A 19,869-nucleotide genomic window follows, 5' to 3' on the forward strand; every position below is an offset into this window, starting at 1 on the left:
ATAAACACATCTACTACGTTGGTTTGTGTTCTTGGCTGAACAACCATCATGGCCACATAGACTCTCTTTGGAGTTGGGCATTCTAACATTGGTCAGCCCAGTGTGGGATGCTAAGAAAGATGATCTTTTTTGTCCTGAATTGCAAGATGCAACTCTCACTCAAGAGCTTCACCTTGGCATGAAAGGGGCCTTTTAGAGGCAAAAGTATTTGCTGTGGGTAGGGAAAGGAGACCAAGCAGAAATACCTGGTAATACCGTCAGCCAAGCGGAATGGTGTGAGTAACCAATAGAATTCCCCGCCAGGCAAGTATACTCCCCAGCGTCTTCAAAAGTGACATTGTGCAGGGAGAGAATCTCTAGCTCTTTATCCGTTTTGTTAACACCTGCTGTCTAGAGAGGAAAGAACAAAACAAGAGACAGGAAGGAGGGAAGGGAGGAAGGGAGGAGAACAGGATAAGCAAAAATTCCCAGAAAGAAAGATCACCCAGGCGAGTTTCCAAAGAAAGCGGCGGATCGGAAGGGCCCCAGTGGGCCTGTCCTGGTTCCCTTTGCACCGACCGACCGACCGTGGTTTTCTTTCCAAAGCAACCAGCTCCCTTCACCAGCCTCGGACTCTGTCCCACTCAGGGTGCATGCAGGCCAAAGCGCCTCCGGAGGAAAAATCCCCTTCACAATATGACTGTCTCAGAGGGGGGGAGGGCGAAGGGTGAGAGACAAGCAGGGAGGGGTCGATGCCGGGGGGCAAAAGTGGCTTTGCAAGAGAGAGAGAGAAAAGCTTTTCATGTTTCAATTTGCAGAATTTATCCAGAGATTGCTATGGCGGGTTTGTTTGGATTTTTTATTGGTTTATATTTCTTGTGTTATTTAATGCAAGATATTTTATTGTTTCAGATTGCCTATGACTATATGGCGCCCAGAGTCCACTAGGAATCGGGTGGCTTAGAAGTTAAAAATTAAATTAAACTACCATACTTTTTTGGATTATAAAATACACCTTTCCCCCCTCTAAAAGAGGCTGATAATTTGGATATATCTTATATTCTGAATGTAGATTTTTTCAAAACTTTTTTCCCCACCTTAACAAGCTGCTAATGATTTTCCCAGCTCTTAACTTGCAGGCTCTTTCATTGTTACTCTCTGTAAAGAATGTTTTCCAAGCCCTAAGTCTTTGCAGGGGTTTTTTCATTGCTCTAAATTGCTCTGAATAAATTTATTTCCAACCCTAACCAGCCCTTCTCTCTGCGAAGAATGTTTTCCAACCCCTAAGTCTTTGCTCCAAATGTTTATTTCCAGCCCTAACCAGGTGCTAACAATGTTCCCAGCTCTTACCCAATTGCAAGCTCTTTCATTGTTACTCTCTGTCAAGAATGTTTTCCAAACCCTGTCTTTGTAGTGTTCTATATTGCTTTACTTGCTCTGAATGTTTCTTTCCAGCCCTAACCAGGTGCTAACAATGTGCCCAGCTCTTACCGGCTTGCAAGCTCTTTCATTGTTACTCTCTGCAAAGAATGTTTTCCAAGCCCTAAGACTTCGCATGTTTTTTTCATTGCTCTACTTGCTCCAAATGTTCCTTTCCAGCCCTAACCAGGTGCTAATGATGCTCCCAGCTCTTACTGGCTTGCAAGCTCTTTCATTGTTACTCTCTCACCAGGGGATAAAATAATATGCTGAAGCTGACCAGACTAAGGACGCTGGCCAGATGAGTATCTTGCAAACAGATTCTTTTCCCTATTTTCCTGCCCCAAATCTAAGGTGTCTCTTATACTCTGGTGTGTCTTATATTCCGAAAAATACGGTAAATAAGGGTTTGACAATGGCTCTAGTGAGGTGAGCTTGATGGAGGACGAAAAGAGGAGATGGAGGACTTGGTCAGACAAAGAGCCGGTTAATAACACAAATGGGAGGAAGAGACGCTTCAAAGACAGTCATTAATTGTGGGAATTTTTCTCAGCGATGGATTCATAAAGCATTGCGTTATTCTAAAAGTTAAAAGGAGAAAAGTCACAAGCCATCGTCTCAAGGACGTAGAGGAGAGGACACCAGAGGAAGAGGAATAATAACAACTAGCAGTTGGAAGCTTCTGTTTTTATTTTGCGGCTCATTCGTGCAGCTGCAAAGCCTCTGGGACAGAGTTGAGGGATTTACCTGCTTCTGGTTTGTGAATGTGGAGCCAAAATGACCTTTCGGCTCTGCCTATGAAATTGTTGGCTCTACAAAGGTATTCGCCTTCGTCTTGTTTGGTCACATTGAATAGATTTAGGTTAACATCGGCTTCCGCCTTTTTACTGATCCAAGACTGCGGAACAGACAAAAACTTGAACTTCAGTAACCCAACAATCTCTCTATCACACATTAAGACAAGGCAGGGCCTGGCTAGCCCTCACTCGGCTTCGCTCTAGGGCAGAACTTTGCATGTTGGAAGAGGAGGGCTCCTTCTCTCGGGGCAGGAGAGAGAGAGACGGTGGCTGGGTCTCCTGCTTGGACCCTTCATCCAGGAGGATAATAAAGCCCACCTCCTCTCCACACCAGGGGTCTCACTGCCCCTAAGAAAATTCCCCCATCTGGAGTCTGCCTTTCGATCTCTTGGACCCAATTTCTTTTTTTCAAATTCTGCACTCTAGCACAGGGGAGAATCAGATTTGACATTAATAATAATAACAACAACAACAACAGAGTTGGAAGGGACCTTGGAGGACCTTGTTGTGAGCCACTCCGAGTCTTTGGAGAGGGACAGCATATAAATCTAATATATTATTATTATTATTATTATTATTATTATTATTATTATTATTATTATTATTATTATTATTATTCTAGTCCAGCCCCCTGCTTAGGCATGAAACCCTCCACTACTTTAGACAGATGGTCATCCAATATCTGCTTAAAAACCTCCAGTATTGGAACATTCACAACTTCTGGAGGCAACTTCTGTTCCACTGATTAATTGTTCTCACTGTCAGGTTCTCCTTACTTCTGAGTTGCTTCTCTCCTTGTTTAGTTTCCACCCATTGCTTCTTGTTCTACCCTCAGGTGCTTTGGAGAATAGCTTGACTCCTTCTTCCTTGTGGCAACCCCTGAGATATTGGAAGATTGCTATCCTGTCTCCCCTGGTCCTTCTCTTCATTAAACCAGCCATGCCCATTTCCTGCAACCGTTCTTCATATGTTTTAGCCTCCAGTCCCCTAATCATCCTTGTTGCTCTTCTCTGCACTCTTTCTAGAGTCTCAACATCCTTTTTGCATCATGGTGACCAAAACTGAATGCTGTATTCCAAGTGTGGCCTTAACAAGGTCTTGTAAAGTGATATTAACTCTTCGCGTGATCTTGATTCTTCCCATCTGTTGATGCAGCCTAGAACTGGGTTGGCTTTTTTGGCAGCTGCTGCCCATGGCTGGCTCCTATTTAAATGGTTGCCCACTAGGACTCCAAGATCCCTCTCACAGTTACTACTCTTCTTTGAGGGGGTCCTATTAAGACATTTGAATGGGGATATCCTAAACCCCACCACCCTCCATCTTCTCTTTCCAAGGTTTAGCAACTCTTCAATCTCCTTCCACAGCCATCTACTTCTAGCTTTCTCTTATTGTCTCTCTCCCACTGATCCATTCTCAGGCTGCAACCTAGAGGCATTTACTGCACGATCTATTAAAGCAGTTAGTGGATTAAGGAATTGTTGCAAAATTCATTCTTGTTAAATAATAAGGATGGAATTTAAGGTGCTCACGGAACCAATGACTTTATTTATTATTTGTTGATTAGATTTCTATGCTGCCCTTCTTCGCAAACTCAAGACATCTCACTAACAAAATTAATGCAATAATACAGCACACAAGAGATCTAAACTTTATCTAAATCTAATTAAATCTAAACTTTAAACAGACTTTATGATCTGTTTAGGAGCTTCTTAAGTATTGATGCCAGGCAATCTACGTCAAACGATTGGTGAATCATCCTTATCTTCTTCTTCTTTTTAAGATTAAAGAACATTTTGTATTCTCCAATGTCTGCAATTTCTACATTCAGAGATCAATCCATCCATGGACCAATGATGGAAACCAGCAAGGCATCATACAGCTTTGCTAAGAAATTACAATCAGGGCTTTTCTAAACCAATCGCATCTTGCTACTTGCATGAATTTGGTCGTGAAAGATGGAGATCTTTTTTAAGAAGGCTATCGGGAAACAGCTGCAGATCATCCTGATATTAATTCTGAGTGATGGATATCTTCTCCACCATAAAGCCTGTTGAGTGGTATTATCTTGAGCATGCTGAACAGGTTCACGATATAATGTTCAGATTTACATCAAGACTTTCCCAAAGGTGTTTTTCCAAAAGTCACTAAAAACTTCTCATCCAAGATACCTCTTCAGTTCTTCCCATTTTCAAGGGGGGGGGGGGGGGAAACCCCAAGAAATTCCAGTTGACTTTTGGAAAACCACCTATGGGAGAACCATAACTTGGATGATGGACAACTTCCATGGGCGTCAAACCTTTCCCAATTTGTGGTCCTATGACCTCTCAGACATGGTTACATCATCAGGATTAAGCCCTGGCTCTTCCAACAAGATTCTCAGAAGATCTCAAGTGACTTCCTGTAAATATCTCCCCATTCTAGTAGACCCCACACTTAGAAGACTCTAACCGATGGGTACCAACCTTTAGGACAGAAACATAAGGAGTCCCATCTGGCCCGTATTTGCTCCCGTTGACCTCCACATGTTTCAACCACTGGATGTGAGGCTGAGCATCACTGTACACTTTGCAGTGGAATTCCACGTTGCTCCCAATCACCACCGTTTGATTGGCAGGCAGCCCCGCCTGGAGAATGGGGCGGTGTGGAGATCTCTCTACAGAAAGGAGAGAGGACGCTTACTTATTATGGGCAATGAGTAAACCCTTCTACACAACACTTGTACAATAAAAGTTCCCAGTTAGCACACCACAACATTGCTGCTAGTTGTTGGTTATTGAAACGGATGTCCATGTGCCGCCTCTATGTTGGTTGAGGTAGGCAGGGTTCTCTTGGGTCCCATGTGTTGGGGGTCAAGGGAAAGGGAGGGTCTTGCCTTCTCTGCTCAAGATCCCCATGGACAATTGGGGGGCCACTGTGAGACACAGAATGCTGGACTCGATGGGCTTTGGCCTGATTCAGCAGGGCTCTTCTTAGATTCTTATGTTAGGAAGGAAGGAAGGAAGGAAGGAAGGAAGGAAGGAAGGAAGGAAGGAAGGAAGGAAGGAAGGAAGGAATTGATAGTTATTGAAACGGATGTCCATGTGCCGCCTCTATGTTGGTTGAGGCAGGCAGGGTTCCCTTGGGTCCCATTGGTTGTCAAGGGAAAGGGAGGGTCTTGCCTTCTCTTTCTGCTCAAGATCCCCATGGACAATTGGTGGGCCATTGTATGTGACACAGAATGCTGGACTCCATGGGCTTTGTCCAGATTCAGCAGGGCTCTTCTTAGGTTCTTATGTTGCAAGAGGTCTACATAACCACAATACCGAGACGTAATATAATATGTGCATGCATAAGCTCTTGCTCAATTCTCGTCACTACCGTGGAAACAAAAAGGTGGACTGAACCCAGCATGGAAGAGCCACAAAAGGCAGATTCTCTTGCTCAGTCTGGCTTCATAGATGGGCAGCAAAGTTCGTTATCATCAGCTACCACGTCTTTACTGCAGAAGTAATAACACAAGTCTACATTTTTTTGTAATCATCGCAGTTGACCTTGTACTTTTCTGAATCATTTTTTTGTTCTGATTTCAAAAATGTATATAGTTTTTCTGTAGCAGGAGCAGCATCATTATGAAAAGGTATAGGAAATATGCTGGCGACATTAAGAAAACAGTCATTACCACAGACATTGAAAATGTAGAAATAAGGTAATAACAAAAGTGCTTCTCTATCAGAAACTTTATGTGATAGAGCAAAAGTGCTCTGTTTGTGAGTTGCCCAGAGTCTACAGAGAGGGGCGGCATACAAATCTAAATAATAATAATAATAATAATAATAATAATAATAATAATAATAATAAAACTAAGCATATATTTGGAATTAGCACATCAAACTCCATAAAACAGACATAATACCTTTGCTGATGATTTTTTGGGTGGTTGACTAGTGTAATTTAAACAAAGTGTTTGCAGAACAAGAGGGATTATCTATTATCTCTGTGTGTAGTTCTGAAAATTGTGAGTGCATTATTTTTCTTTTGAGATAGAGATACAGTATAGTCCCTTTTTTTATTACGCGCCACCAGGAAACTCCTACTTCCTCTAAACTCTGAAAGCCGAGGCTGGAGGGAAACAAGTGTAGCGGTTCCCAATTCAGCAAGTCTCCTTTCCAACTGTTTTTTCCAACTTCAGAAGTGGAGGAGCTGAGACGAATTCTTTTTTTTTTTCTTCCAGAGGATGTTAGTTTGGGACAGATGGGGAACAGCTGTCCATTCTGTGACTGCCAAGTGGCAGCGCATGGATCTTGGCTGCAAAGCTTAAAGCAACACTTACCCAGAACATCCAGTTGGTAAGTATGCCTGATGACACCATGTTTGTTCTGGACCACACAGGTGTAGTTGCCTCGGTCTGACGGGACAACACTCTCCATGACGAGGCTCCACTGCTGGTGCCGCAGCTGGGAAAAAAAATAAGGAAAAGACCAGTAGAAGTTGTTGTGGCCCATCTGCGTCCAGCCCAGCTGATCATGGATTCTGAGGATGGAGAGACAGGTGTGGGTTGCTATCCTAGGCTGGTGTATTTGGCAGCAGAGTCTGAGAGTGAGGAGGTCGGAGAGGATGTGGGGTCAGAGGCTGGAAGCCAACCAGGGACTTTTGCATCTCCAGAGGTGCCCAGGAGTGACATAGGAGAAGAGGAAGACCCTCTTCTCGATGCCCGAGTACGCAGAGGTGTTAGAAAACATGAGTGGCTGAACAAGAGGAAGACTCTGTGTGAACAGAACACTTGGACACGCCTTTTGGATATTTAAGGGTGAGTTTCGTGACAAGTCATTGCAGAAGTCAAATTTTGAATGTGAGCAATGATTGTCTGGATTGGGCTTTTGAACTATTTATGTGATTTACCAATTAAGAATTGACAAAGGTCCCTGCTTTGCAGTATAAAGGTATTGACTGTGCAGATACGCTAATGAATACGCAACAGCATCTTGGCACATTCACAATTAACTTTCCATAATAACACTGTGTGTTCTCTGCAATAATATAACCCAACTTGATGAAAATGATGGAAACCCTCTACCATACTTGGATTTAAGTTAGAAATTGGATTTGTATTGGAAAACCTAATACTTACATTAAGGAAGTTCACATTAACAAATACCATATAACAAATCAATATCTATCTATCTATCTATCTCTCTATCTATCCATCCATCCATCCATCCATCCAACCATCTTCAGTCATCTATCCATCCATCCATATCTATCTATCTTTCTGTCTAGCCATCCATCCATCTATCTATTTATCTATCCATCCATCCATCTTTTATCTATCCTCTATTCATCCATCCATCCATCCATCTTCTATCTATCTATCTATCTATCTATATCTATCTATCTATCTATCTATCTATCTATCTATCTACAGTATCTATCTATCCATCCATCCATCTTCTATCTATCTATCTGTCTGTCTGTCTGTCTGCCTGCCTGCCTGCCTGTCTATATCTATCTATCATCTATCTATCAAACATATTTATCTTTATTTCTCTCTCTCTTTATGTTTGTCTATCATCTATCCACATACATGCTCATTAAATAGATTACGTATCAACGCTTACTACCAGTGTAACCTCTGGGTCTAATTCACAAGTGCCTAAAGCATCTGGTGCATTTCAAGAATAACCTCAAAGCCACGTAATGAGTTTTCAGTAACCCAATTGGGGGAGGGGGTGTATGTATTTATCCCCAAAGGCCATTCCATCAGAGAGAGAAACAAATGGGTAAGCAAGGAGGGTGGCCACCAAATCCCACCCACGAGTGAGGACTTACTTTAATGCCTCCAATACGGTTCTCTGCTTTGAATTCTTTGCCATTTTTCTGCCAGTATATGGAAGGAAGCGGCTTGCCAGCTGCCGGGCACCGGAAACGAACAGTATTGGCAGCCGGTACCGCCAAAAGCTTCTTGTCCATTCTGTCAAGATGGGTCCAATAAGGTGCAACTGCAAATGAAATGCAGAATGAAAGAGGTCAGCTGAGAAAGACCACAGGCCTTCAGCTACGGAGGTAGGGGGTCTTATCTCCACCAGTTTCCTATCAGGGGTGGACTTCTAAACTTAAGGAGTGTGCAGAATGACCTTTGAGTTATCAAGAACATGCACAATGTGGGATTGCAGAAGATATCCAGGAGATACGAGTAATTATTCAGTCGTACAAGACTGATCTATTAAAGTGCATAAAATAGGGTTTACTTTAAAAATAGTACAGTCAAGATAAACAGTCATTATCTCTCTTACAAGAATAATATTACAAGCCTGTCTTTGTCTTACATATCAGACATACATTACAGCTTACAAGTACATCAAACTAAAATAGAGCTTACTACATCAGTCACAGTGAATCAGCAGAATAAACAGAGAGAGCAGAGAGAGAGAGAATCATGCTTTCTGGCTCCCTGTTGTGGCAATTTGCAACATTACCTCTTAAAGCTACAGTACTTCAATACATACAGGCATTCATTGTTAGCTTGTTTATATATTGCCAACCCAACTGTTTGTACATAGTACTAACAGCGTTCAGCAGTCCTAGGCAGCATAATCAGAACTAACGTTTGATGGAGGTTTGCAGGACTACATGTTACCCATCCTTGGGTAAAATGACCTCTCCAAAATGTGCAATTAAGCCTAAGATGATGATGAGAAGAACAGATTGAGTGAATGTACCACCAGCCTCTCTGGAGATTCTCCATCATCCAAAGGTGTTTTTTCAAAAGACAACTGGAATTTCTTTGAAAACTTTTTGCTTCTTGTCCAAAAACCTTCTTCAGTTCCTCTGGGTCAGCCAGCGGGAGCAGAGATTTGTCTTCCAAACTCCTGGACTTGTGCTGGAGCCCATCCTCAGGGAACTTACATAAGAACCTAAGAAGAGCCCTGCTGAATCAGGCCAAAGCCCATCGAGTCCAGCATTTTGTGTCCCACAGTGGCCCACCAATTGTCCATGGGGATCTTGAGCAGAAAGAGAAGGCAAGACCCTCCCTTTCCCTGGACCCCCAACAAGTGGTACTCAAGGGAATCCTACCTGCCTCAACCAACATAGAGGCGACACTTGGACATCCGTTCCAATAACCATCTATATGGTTAGCATCTATGAATCTGTCTAATCCTGCCTTGAAGCTCTCCAGGCTGTCACGACCTCTTCTGGAAGGGAATTCCATAAACAAAGGACCCTCTGGGTGAAGAAATATTTTCCTTTATTTGTCCTCACTTTCCTATCTATGAGCTTTAGGGAGTGGCCCCCTTGTCCTAATATTGTGTGATAGAGAAAACAATTTTTCTCTATCCACCTTTTCTATCCCATGCATGATTTTATATACTTCGATCAAGTCCCTCCTTCAATGCTGTCTTTCAAGGCTGAAGAGACCAAGGCGTTGCAACCTGGTTTCATAAGGGAGGGGCTCCGTTTCCTTGATCCTTCTTGTTGCCCTTTTTTGCACCTTTTCCAGTTCCAATCTATCCTCCTTGAGATGCGGTGACCAGAACTGTACACAGGACTCCAAGTGTGGTCTCACCATCGATTTGTACAGAGGCAACACAACACTTGCTGACCTATTTTCAATTCCCTTCCCTCTCTTTCTTCAGTTTGACTGAAGCAAAACATTTTCAAAGAAAAAAAACAAGTCCAGTTCTTGTTTTTCTTTGAAAACATTTTCCTTCAAAAGCTTCTTCAAAGAGGAATGTCTTCAAAGAAACCCAAGGAAGCCCAGTTGTCTCTTGAAAGAAATCCCCCTTGGGACACCCAGGACAGAGAATCTCCACGGACATTCATCATAGCTATCATAGAATAAAATTCCAGGCTAGGGTTTCAAACGGGAATCAAACTGTAATCATCATTTCCGAGTGGAGCCCATGAGTCGACAGAAGGAAATAAGCTGGACGAAGCATCCCCTCCTTCATCCCCCAGCGATCAAAGCTGAACCTCAGATGATGGACAGGAACCGTGACCTTCCGGAGGTCAGGAGGTCCTGGGGTGGAGCCATCGGCCGAAGAGGGCAGCGAATCTGCTGAGTTGGCTCCAACAGTCCCAACAAAGGAAATGTTTGGGGCAGCTATAATTACTGGCCAAGGGATCTCGCGGTGGGATTTGCCAATTAGGAGTCAACTGAGAGCACAGACCCAAAGCAATTTCATGGGATGGTGGCTTCGGAGAACAATCGGCAAATGCCAGACTACATCCCTACAATGAGCACTAAAGCCACAAAGATTAGCTTTGCCGGCTGGACAAAATGCTGACCATACGGATACATCTGGGCACTCTGTCTCCGGCCCAAACACAAAAAATAACACGAAATGCCATCCGCGGCTGAGAATGTAAGACCACGCAACCTACGTGTGGTAGGTTATAACCTTACAACCGGTAATCTCACACCACTAACCGGAGCATACAAAACTTTTGCCAGACCAGTCCTGGAATACAGGTCATCTGTCTGGAATCCACACCGCATTTCAGACATAAACACTCTATAAAATGTCCAGAGATACTTTACCAGAAGAGCCCTCCACTCCTCCACTCGCAACAGAATCCCCTACGCAACTAGATTTACAATCCTAGGTTTAGAAAGCTTGCCTTCAACACAACCTAAGCATAGCCCATAAAATCATCTGCTACAACATCCTTCCTCTCAACGACTACTTCAGCTTCAACCACAACAACACATGAGCACACATCAGATACAAACTTAAAATAAACCACTCCAAACTTGACTGTAGAAAATCTGACTTTAGTAACCGAGTAGTTGATGCCTGGAACTCGCTATCTGACTCTGTAGTATCTTCACCTAACCCTCAAAACTTTCCCCTTAGACTGTCCACTGTTGACCTCCCCTGATTCCTAAGAGGTCAGTGAGGGGCGTGCATAAGTGCACCAGCGTGCCTTCCGTCCCCTGTCCTCATGTTTCTCTCTTACTGGTATCATGTATATAAACATTGTTATATCTTTGCATATTACTAATATGTGCTTGACAAAATAAATAAATATAAATAAATAAATGAATACGCTTTCTGAAGTAACTCTTATTGTAGACTTGAAGCCTACAGGAAAGGCCAGGAAAGGCAAAGCACCTAGAATATCATCTGAAATAAGAAAAGCACCCGGGGAGAACACTACTCAGATGGTCTAGAAAATGCTCGAGGAGGATAGGAAAGCAAGACCCTCCCCAAATCTTCCTCTAAAACAAGGGTGGGCAATTCAGAGTTTGGATATGGCCTCCAGCACCTTAACGTCAGGCTCTGTCGATTTTGTGCGCTTCAGTAAACATCTTGGACACCCATCTCAGCAGTGTTCATGCCCTTAGCATTCAGGGAGCCTGTCCCTTCCTCCTTCCTCATCCATCCATCTGCCATTGTTCTTTCTTCCTTCCTTTTTCATCCATCCATCTTACATCTCTTTCTTTCTTTCTTTCTTCCTTCGTTCATTCATTCCTCCTTTCCATCCATCCATTCATCTGCCATCTTACTTCCTCCCTTCCACCTTCCCTCCCTCCTTCCTTTCCATCCATCCATCCATCCTCCATGCATTTGCCATCTATCTTCCTTCCTTCCTTCTTTTCCCTTTCCTCCCTCCCTTCCTCCTTTCCATGCATCCATCTTCCATCTTCCTTCCTTCCGTCTCTCCCTCCCTCCTCCTTCTTTTCTCCTTCCTTCCTATCTTCCTTCCTTCCTTCCTCCTTTCCATCCATCTCCCATCTTCCTTCCTCCCTCCCTCCTTTCCACCCACCCATCCCTTTCACAAAAGAAGAAGGAACTTCGAGGACAGAAGAGGGTTGCTCTAAACTCTCTTTGGGGGCTTCCTTCTGAGCAAATATTTTCTCCGGTCGGGTGGGGGCTGAAAATCAGCCTTCACAGACTTGGTCTCAACGCCCAGGAACTGCCAACAGGGGAAAACAGAAAATGTTTTATTGGAGAGCTCTGATTCAGGTCTAGCTTTTATGAATGCCGGTTCTACCATGCTTTGCTTCCCTTCGTGATATTTACCTCTGTCTTCAGAGTCTTCATCTTCTTCATCATCATCATCTTCGTCATCACCCGATGATGGGGATTCTTGAAATGGAAAGAAAAACAGGTGAGAATTGTTTCTGAAAATAAGATTCTAAACATACTTTTGCAAACATGAGAACATAGAATTAGTGGGGCCTCAGCAAATATTTTCTCAATTAAAAAAGATCTTCTTATTAATAATAATAATAACAACAACACAGTTGGAAGGGACCTTGGAGGTCTTCTAGAGACACTACACTACTTCAGACAGATGGTTATCCAACATCTTCTTAAATACCTCCAGTGTTGGGGCATTCACAACTTCTGGAGGCAACTTCTGTTCCACTGATCAACCATTCTAACTGTCAGGAAATTTCTCCTTAGTTCTAAGTTGCTTATCTCCTTGTTTAGTTTCCACCCATTGCTTCTTGTTCTACCCCCAGGTGCTTTGGAGAATAGGTTGACTCCCTCTTCTTTGGGGCAACCCCTAAGATACTGGAAGGCTGCTATCCTGTCTCCCCTGGTCCTTCTTTTCATTCAACTAGACATGCCCAGTTCCTGCAACCGTTCTTCCTATGTTTTAGCCTCCAGTCCCCTAATCTTCTTGGTTGCTCTTCTCTGCACTCTTTCTAGAGTCTCAACATCCTTTTTGCATTGTGGCGACCAAAACTGAATGCCATATTCCAAGTGTGGGCTTATCAAGGCCTTGTAAAGTGGTATTAACTCTTCATGTGATCTTGATTCTATCCCTCTGTTGATGCAGCCTAGAACTGTGTTGGCTTTTTTGGCAGCTGCTGCACATGGCTGGCTCCTATTTAAATGGTTGTCCACTCAGACTCCAAGGTCCCTCTCATAGTTACTACTGTTGAGCAAGGTGCCATATATACTGCACCTGTGCATTTGGGGGGGGTGTTGCCTAAATGTAGGACCTGACTTTTTGGATTTCATTTTGTGAGATAGCGCCCATTGCTCAAGTCTGTCAAGATCCTTCTGTGTCTTGAGCCTACCTTCTGGAGTGTTGGCTCTTCCTGCCAGTTTGGTGTCATCTGCAAATTTGATGAGTTCCCCATCTCTCTCCTCATCTAATGATGAAGATGTTGAAGAGTCCTGAGCCTAAAACAGACCCTTGGGGGCCTCCGCTATACCCATCCCTCCGTGTAGATGCAGTTCCGTTGAGCACCACATGTTGAGTGAGTTTGGTTCACCTGTTTTGAATCCACCTGGAGGTGTTGCTGTCCATCCCACATCTCTCTACTTGATTTAGTAGTAGGTTATGGTCTACTTTGTCAAAAGCCTTACTGAAGTCCATTCTATGGAGCTTTATTTTCTTCATTACCTCATCACACGTCTCCAAACATGGCCAAGAGGTAAAATGTCACCAAGCACATCCACAACCAGGGGTCAGACTAGAAGACCTCCGAGGTCCCTTCCAATCCAATGTTTTATGTTCTAGTCTTTCCTAGCCTGTATCTTTACTTCTGAACCAATATTAGACTGAAATGTTTCCATTTGAGGGTCAAATCAGCCCACCACGGTTTTTCCACACCAATTTCATTTTTATTTTTTAATTCCCCTAAATATCCTCTTATCACCTCCTTCTCCGAAAATTGACTTGCCCAATGAGAGCCAGCAACCTGCCTCTCCCAGTTTAGAGAACCCCAACCTACAAAAGAATAGAATTAAATAAGGCAGAACAACATTAAATCAAAATTATAAACACTCTAAACTCACAAGTTGTTCGGTTAGAAACTTTCCGTTTGGTTAGCATATTGGAGTGATTTGGCTTTCCAAATCTGGAATAAGCTAAAGTGGCTTTAAATAGGGTGGAATTTTTTTTCTTTTTGTCCCTGTTCAGCACAACAATTCTTTTCATGAAGAAAACCATTAGAATTCCCTGCAAATGAAACGCCAGGACGCTTCGTCCCAGCCCAAGTCTCTGGACCGATTTCAATCTGCTTTGTCGCCTGAAAACTGTTTTCTGCAGCTGCCTCTTGAGAACATGTGAACGTGTTTGCCTACAAGGAGCTTTGGAAAATATTTATTAAGAAACCTCAACGTTCCTGCGAAGGGAAGGGCGTGACAGCAATATATTATATAGTATTTCTTCTTTCTCTCTCTCTTTACGGTCAAAGCTGCATTATGTCATACAAAGTAAAAAGGCTTCCACAGAGCAATTTTTTTTAATTAAGCATTATTTTTTCTCGGTTTGAAACAACTGAAGCTTCATTAAGATGTACTTAAAACCCTGGGCAACTCCCAGCTTTGGACAACGATGCTACCAAAAAAGGAGATTTGGTAACCTACCGTATTTTTCGGAGTATAAGATGTACCTCTTTCCTCCCTAAAATAGGCTGATAATTTGGGTGCATCTTAAACTCTGAATGTAGCTTCCCCCCCCAGCCCTAACTAGCTGCTAACGATCTTCCCAACTCTTACCTTGCAGGCTCTTTCATTGTTACTCTCTGCGAAAAATATTTTCCAAGTGCTAAGTTTTTGCAGGTTTTTTTTTCATTGCCCTAACTTGCTCTGAGTAAGTTTCTTTCCAGCCCTAACCACGTGCTAACAATGTTCCCAGCTCTTACCAGCTTGTAAGCTCTTTCATTGTTATTCTCTGCAAAGAATGTTTCCCAAACCCTGTCTTTGTAGTTTTTTTTCATTCTCTACTTGCTCCAAATGTTTCTTTCAAGCCCTAAGCAGATACTAACAATGTTCTCAGTGCCTACAGGCTCTTTCAATGTTACTCTCTGCGAAGAATGTTTTCCAAGCGCTAAGTCTTTGCAGGGTTTTTTTCCATTGCTCTACTTGCTCCGAATGTTTCCAGCTCTTACCAGCTTGCAAGCTCTTTCATTGTTACTCTCTCCGAATAGGTTTTAAAAAAAACCCTTAACCAGGGGATAAAATAATGTGCTGAAGCTGACCAGACTAAGGACGCTAGCCAGATGAATACCTGGTAAGCAGATTCTTTTCCTTATTAAAGTGCGTCTTATACTCTGAGAAATACGGTAGATACGACAACTTTTATTTTTCTGTTCTTTTGTCTGGGACTATAAGTTGCCTCCTCCCCCCTCCCATATAATCAATGTTTGATTTGCCTACACCAGAGGCTCTCACATGCTTCAAGAAGGGAGGGAGGATTCTTTGGGGCTTCCAGATCTGCAAACCTTCGGATCCGCCTGCCTGTGCTCCGTTTTGAATTACGGTACAATTTTTGGAATAGTTACAGTGGCAGTTGGTGTGAAACAAAAGAATTTTAATTAAGCGAGTTAATGGGTGGAAGATCATTAAAGAGAGACCCAAGCTAGAGCGAAAGAGAAATTTCTCAACGGTTAGAATAATTAATCAGGGGAAGTTGTGAGTCCTCCTTCACTAGAGGTTCTACAAAGAGATTGGATCACCATTTGTCTGAAACGGTGGAGGGCTCCTGCCTAAAAAAGAGTCAAAAAGAGGGTGGGGAAAATATTGACTGACCCCTCGCATCCTGATCACAAACTGTTTCAACTCCTGCCTTCAAAATGTCACTACAAAGCACTGCACACCAAGACAACTCGACACAAGAACAGTTTTTTCCTGAACGCCATCACTCTGCTAAACAAATAATCCCCACAACACTGTCAGACTATTTACTAAGTCTGCACTACTATTACTACTAGTTTTTTCTCATCCTTCCTATCACCCATTTCCTCCCACTTATGACTGTATGATCGTAATTTGTTGCTTGTATCCTCAAGATTTTTATTTATTGATTGTTTCCTCATTGCTTATTTGACCCCTGTGACAATCGTTAAGTGTTGGACCCTCTGATTCTTGACAAATGTACATTTTCCTTTATGTACACTGACAGCATCTGCACCAAAGACAAATTCCTTGTGTGTCCAATCACACTTGGCCAATGAAGAATTCTATTCTATTCTATTCTAAGCGGGGGTTGGACTAGAACAAGGGTAGGCATAGCTGGCTCTTCTATGACATGTGGACTTCAGGTCCCAGAACTCCTGAGCTAGCATGGTTGGCTCAGGAATTCTGGGAGTTGAAGTCCGCAAGTCCTGGACTAGAAGACCTCCAAGGTCCCTTCCAACTCTGTTATTCTGTTATGCTAAATGCTGCTTCCCTAAAGATTCGAAGAAACAAATTCCATGAGATTATGGGACATCACTTCTTCTCTCAGTTTCTCAATTGAGAGGATTTCTCAGGAAAATCGAGAAATCTGTGAAAACAAAGAGCCCTTCACGAATAAACACAGAGCTGATAAAGTGATTAAATCAAGCATCTGTATTATGGGCGGCCTTCCAGCTATCTCTCACCTCTGGGGTCCTGGGATTGTCCCACTCAGCTTCAAGGTCTTGAGTCTGTCCCTGGCACTTATCTACCCATTCCTGTTTACTTTCGCCGGAGTCAGGCAGATACAACATGAGTAAATCAATGTACGAGGGTTATGCGGAAAGTGAGGTTACAAGACACTTAGCTCTCGCGGGGAATGTTCGTGGGGGAAGTTGGCATGACTTGTAGCGGGAAGCCAGCGGAAGAGACCAAGCAGTGCCAGGGGTCAGCAGGTCATCGACTGGTGTTGTGGGGAAGGTTAGAGATGAGCGTCCTCATTCCGTTTCCCTCAAAGGGCGAAGTGCACGTGGTAATGCGCTACCTGAATGTGAAGGGCAGGAATGCTGCTGCGATGGGGGCCCAAGATTTTTCTCAGCGATTGCTGAGTTTTGAATTTTGGGGCTGAAGGAGAATGGGGATGGCGCCACTGCACTGATTGACGTTTGCTCTCTGGAGTCTGGCGATGAGTCCAAGTTTCATCTCCTGTCACTACACAGTTGAGAAAAACCTTACCTTCAATCTCAAAACGGTGAAGGAATTCTTGGGCAGCACTAATTCTGTTGATGTTGTGCGCTTCAGTCAGTATCTTGGGCCCCCATCGCAGCAGCATTCATGCCCTCAGCATTCAGGTAGCGCATGACAGCGCACACTTCACCATTGGAGGGAAACAGAATGAGGACGCTTCTCTCTAACCTTCACCACAACGCCAGTCGATGATCTATTGACCCCTGACACTGCTCGGTCTCTTCCGCTGGCTTCCCGCTACATGAGAGTCGTACCAACTTCTCCCGCGAACATTCTCCGCAAGAGCTACGTGCTTGTACCTTACTTTCTGGAGAACCCTCGCATGAACCAGGTTGTCTAGGTTTATGACAAGGGTTCCCAACCAGTGAAAGTTCTAACTGGCCAGACTTCAACTCCCAGAATTCTCAGCACTGACCACTCCAGGTTTTAAACTGTGGGAATTGAAGTCCATATGAATAGAAGTCATCCCAGTTAGAAAACACTGGTGTAGGGAATGAAAATGTAGATGATGGGGTTTTTTAAGGTGCGCATTGCACAGGGTTGTAAAATAGTGGTGGGACATCAGTTTGTTTATTTATTTATTTATTTATTTATTTATTTATTTATTTATTTATTTATTTATTTATTTATTTATTTATTTATTTATTTATTTATTTATTAGATTTGTATGACGGCCCTCTCCGTAGTCCCAGGGTGGCTAACAACAACAGTTGGGCAGTTGTGACTCCTAAAATGGCCCCATTGTCGATATGTTTTCCGTCTCTCTCTTTCCCAAGTTGCCAAGGATGGACAATGGGTGGTTTTGAGACAGAGCACACCCAAATGGATGATCTATTAATGCCTCTACAGAAATGTCTCCCCCACCCTTTTTTAAAAAGAAATGCCCCCAGGGACTCCGATGGAGGAGTTTTAAAAGTTGAAAATTAAACCAAGAGGGTACATCCTAGTAAACTCCACATTAAACGACCACTGTGTGTTAAATATTAATCCTTTGTTTGCACATGACATGAGATACATGGCACAGCAATAAAAGAGGGTTGGGGGAGGGGAGGGAATATGACTGGATGTTTCCACTGTCCAGCTCTGCTCTTTGATGCCGTCTCGCCAATGAAATGTGGAAAGGGCTTTTATTTTCAGTCCCAAATCTGTTTGTTCAGCTATGACTTTTCAAGGATCCAAAATCATTCATAGAGGCCTATTGAAGAAGCCAAGGAAAGCCATTAAAAGCAGATTATGCTAATGCAGAGCTAATGGTCCCAGTGGCCAACGGAAGGATTCTCCAGCACTCAGGCCAAGGGGAAGCAGCACACTTCCAAATTCCCTCCTTAGCATCCTTCTTCTGCCTCCTGGATTTTTTACAATATGGTTTCATAAGACCCTAAGAAGAGCCCTGCTGAATCAGGCCAAAGCCCATTGAGTCCATCATTCTGTGTCACGCACAATGGCCCCCCAATTGTCCATGGGGATCTTGAGCAGAAAGAGAAGGCAAAACTCTCCCTTTCCCTTGACCCCCAACCAATGAGACCCTGCCTGCCTCAACCAACATAGAGGTGGCAAATGGATGGATGATGGATAAAGATAGCTGTATAGCTAGCTAGAAAGAAAGAAAGAAAGAAAGAAAGAACGACAGACAGACAGACAGACAGATGAACACATGCAATAGATAGACGCATGCAATGATAGGTAATAGCTAGCATTTAGACTTATATACCGCTTCCTAGTGCTTTTCCAGGGGCCTCGGAGGTCTTTTGTCCAACTCCCTGCTCCAGCAGGAACCCCTATACAGTATATGTATATGTGATGGGGAACCCATGGCACGTGTGGGTGGCACGCTTAGCCATATGAAAGGGCACATTGGCCTATGTCAGCTCCAGTGGCTCTTCTTATGTTCTTATGTTCTTATCTATCCATCTATCCATCTGTCTGTCTGTCTGTCTGTCTGTCTTTATCCATCCATCCATCCATCCATCCATCCATCCATCCATCCATCCATCTATCTATCTATCTATCTATCTATCTATCTATCTATCTATCTAACTATCTATCGCGCAGCCCTGCAGGCTACTTTCAGCTAACTGTTCAGTGGTTCAAATCTCACCACCGGCTCCAGGTTGACTCAGCCTTCCATCCTTCCCAGGTGGGTCAAATGCAGACCCAGATGGTTGGGGGCAAGAGGCTGATTCTGTCAACTGCTTCGAGAGGGCTGTAAAAGTACCGTGAAGTGGTAGATAAGTCTAAATGCTGTTGCTATTGCCTCTCCATCTTTAAACAGCTGACACTTTGCAAAACGGCAGGCAGCTTAAGAGACGTTGAGCTCTGAAGAAAAAGGTGGGTTGCAAATAGAGACCCCTATTTCTGCTTTTACGCGGAGTTTGGTTTCTCTTCGGATTGTATAAATCTTCTTCATTCAGTGGCAACAATGGGTTTTGGCTCTTGGTTTGTCTCGCACCATTTACCAAATATATTAAGCTCCTGGTGGCTCCAGCTCCAATTCCTCTTGGCCGGGACATTCAATGCGGGGGCCATCGTTTGTCTAAATAAGGAACTGCAGTGTATATGTGCCTGTTCATCCTTTCTGCCTCATGTCGGTCTCCATTCACAAACGGAGGACTCTTCCGTTCAATGGCACTCACGTTGCGTGCAGAATGTGGTTCAAGCCAGAGAAAGAGCCCGGGATGTGGCTTAAATTTGGCTTAACTTTGGCCAACCTCAATTCATAAATCTTCCATTCAAGGGAGTCTTGCGAAGATAAGGGAATGGGACATTAAGCAGCCCCAAATCTATGAAAGGGTTTTTTTTAGAAACTACCAGGCTTAGTTATTCTGGCC

The 19,869-nt window shown here is 43.4% G+C and overlaps 1 protein-coding gene across 4 annotated transcripts in view; it reads right to left on the minus strand.

The window, feature by feature from the left end:
• FGFR3 (fibroblast growth factor receptor 3) overlaps window positions 1-19,869 on the minus strand; it is a 70,387-nt gene that overhangs the window by 17,953 nt on the left and 32,565 nt on the right. For 2 of the 4 annotated variants that reach the window (XM_070751450.1, XM_070751449.1), the window contains exons 3-7: window positions 12,197-12,262; window positions 8,001-8,170; window positions 6,505-6,628; window positions 4,658-4,848; window positions 2,146-2,296 (exon numbers count right to left, since the gene is read on the minus strand). In XM_070751450.1, coding sequence (XP_070607551.1) covers window positions 2,146-2,296; window positions 4,658-4,848; window positions 6,505-6,628; window positions 8,001-8,170; window positions 12,197-12,262 — 702 coding nt within the window. Of the gene's footprint in view, window positions 1-245; window positions 391-2,145; window positions 2,297-4,657; window positions 4,849-6,504; window positions 6,629-8,000; window positions 8,171-12,196; window positions 12,263-19,869 lie in introns of all 4 variants that reach the window. The other 2 variants (XM_070751451.1, XM_070751452.1) reach the window with 1 other exon arrangement.

This window comes from Erythrolamprus reginae, chromosome 4 (genome assembly GCF_031021105.1).
Source record: "Erythrolamprus reginae isolate rEryReg1 chromosome 4, rEryReg1.hap1, whole genome shotgun sequence".
NCBI lineage: Eukaryota > Metazoa > Chordata > Lepidosauria > Squamata > Dipsadidae > Erythrolamprus > Erythrolamprus reginae.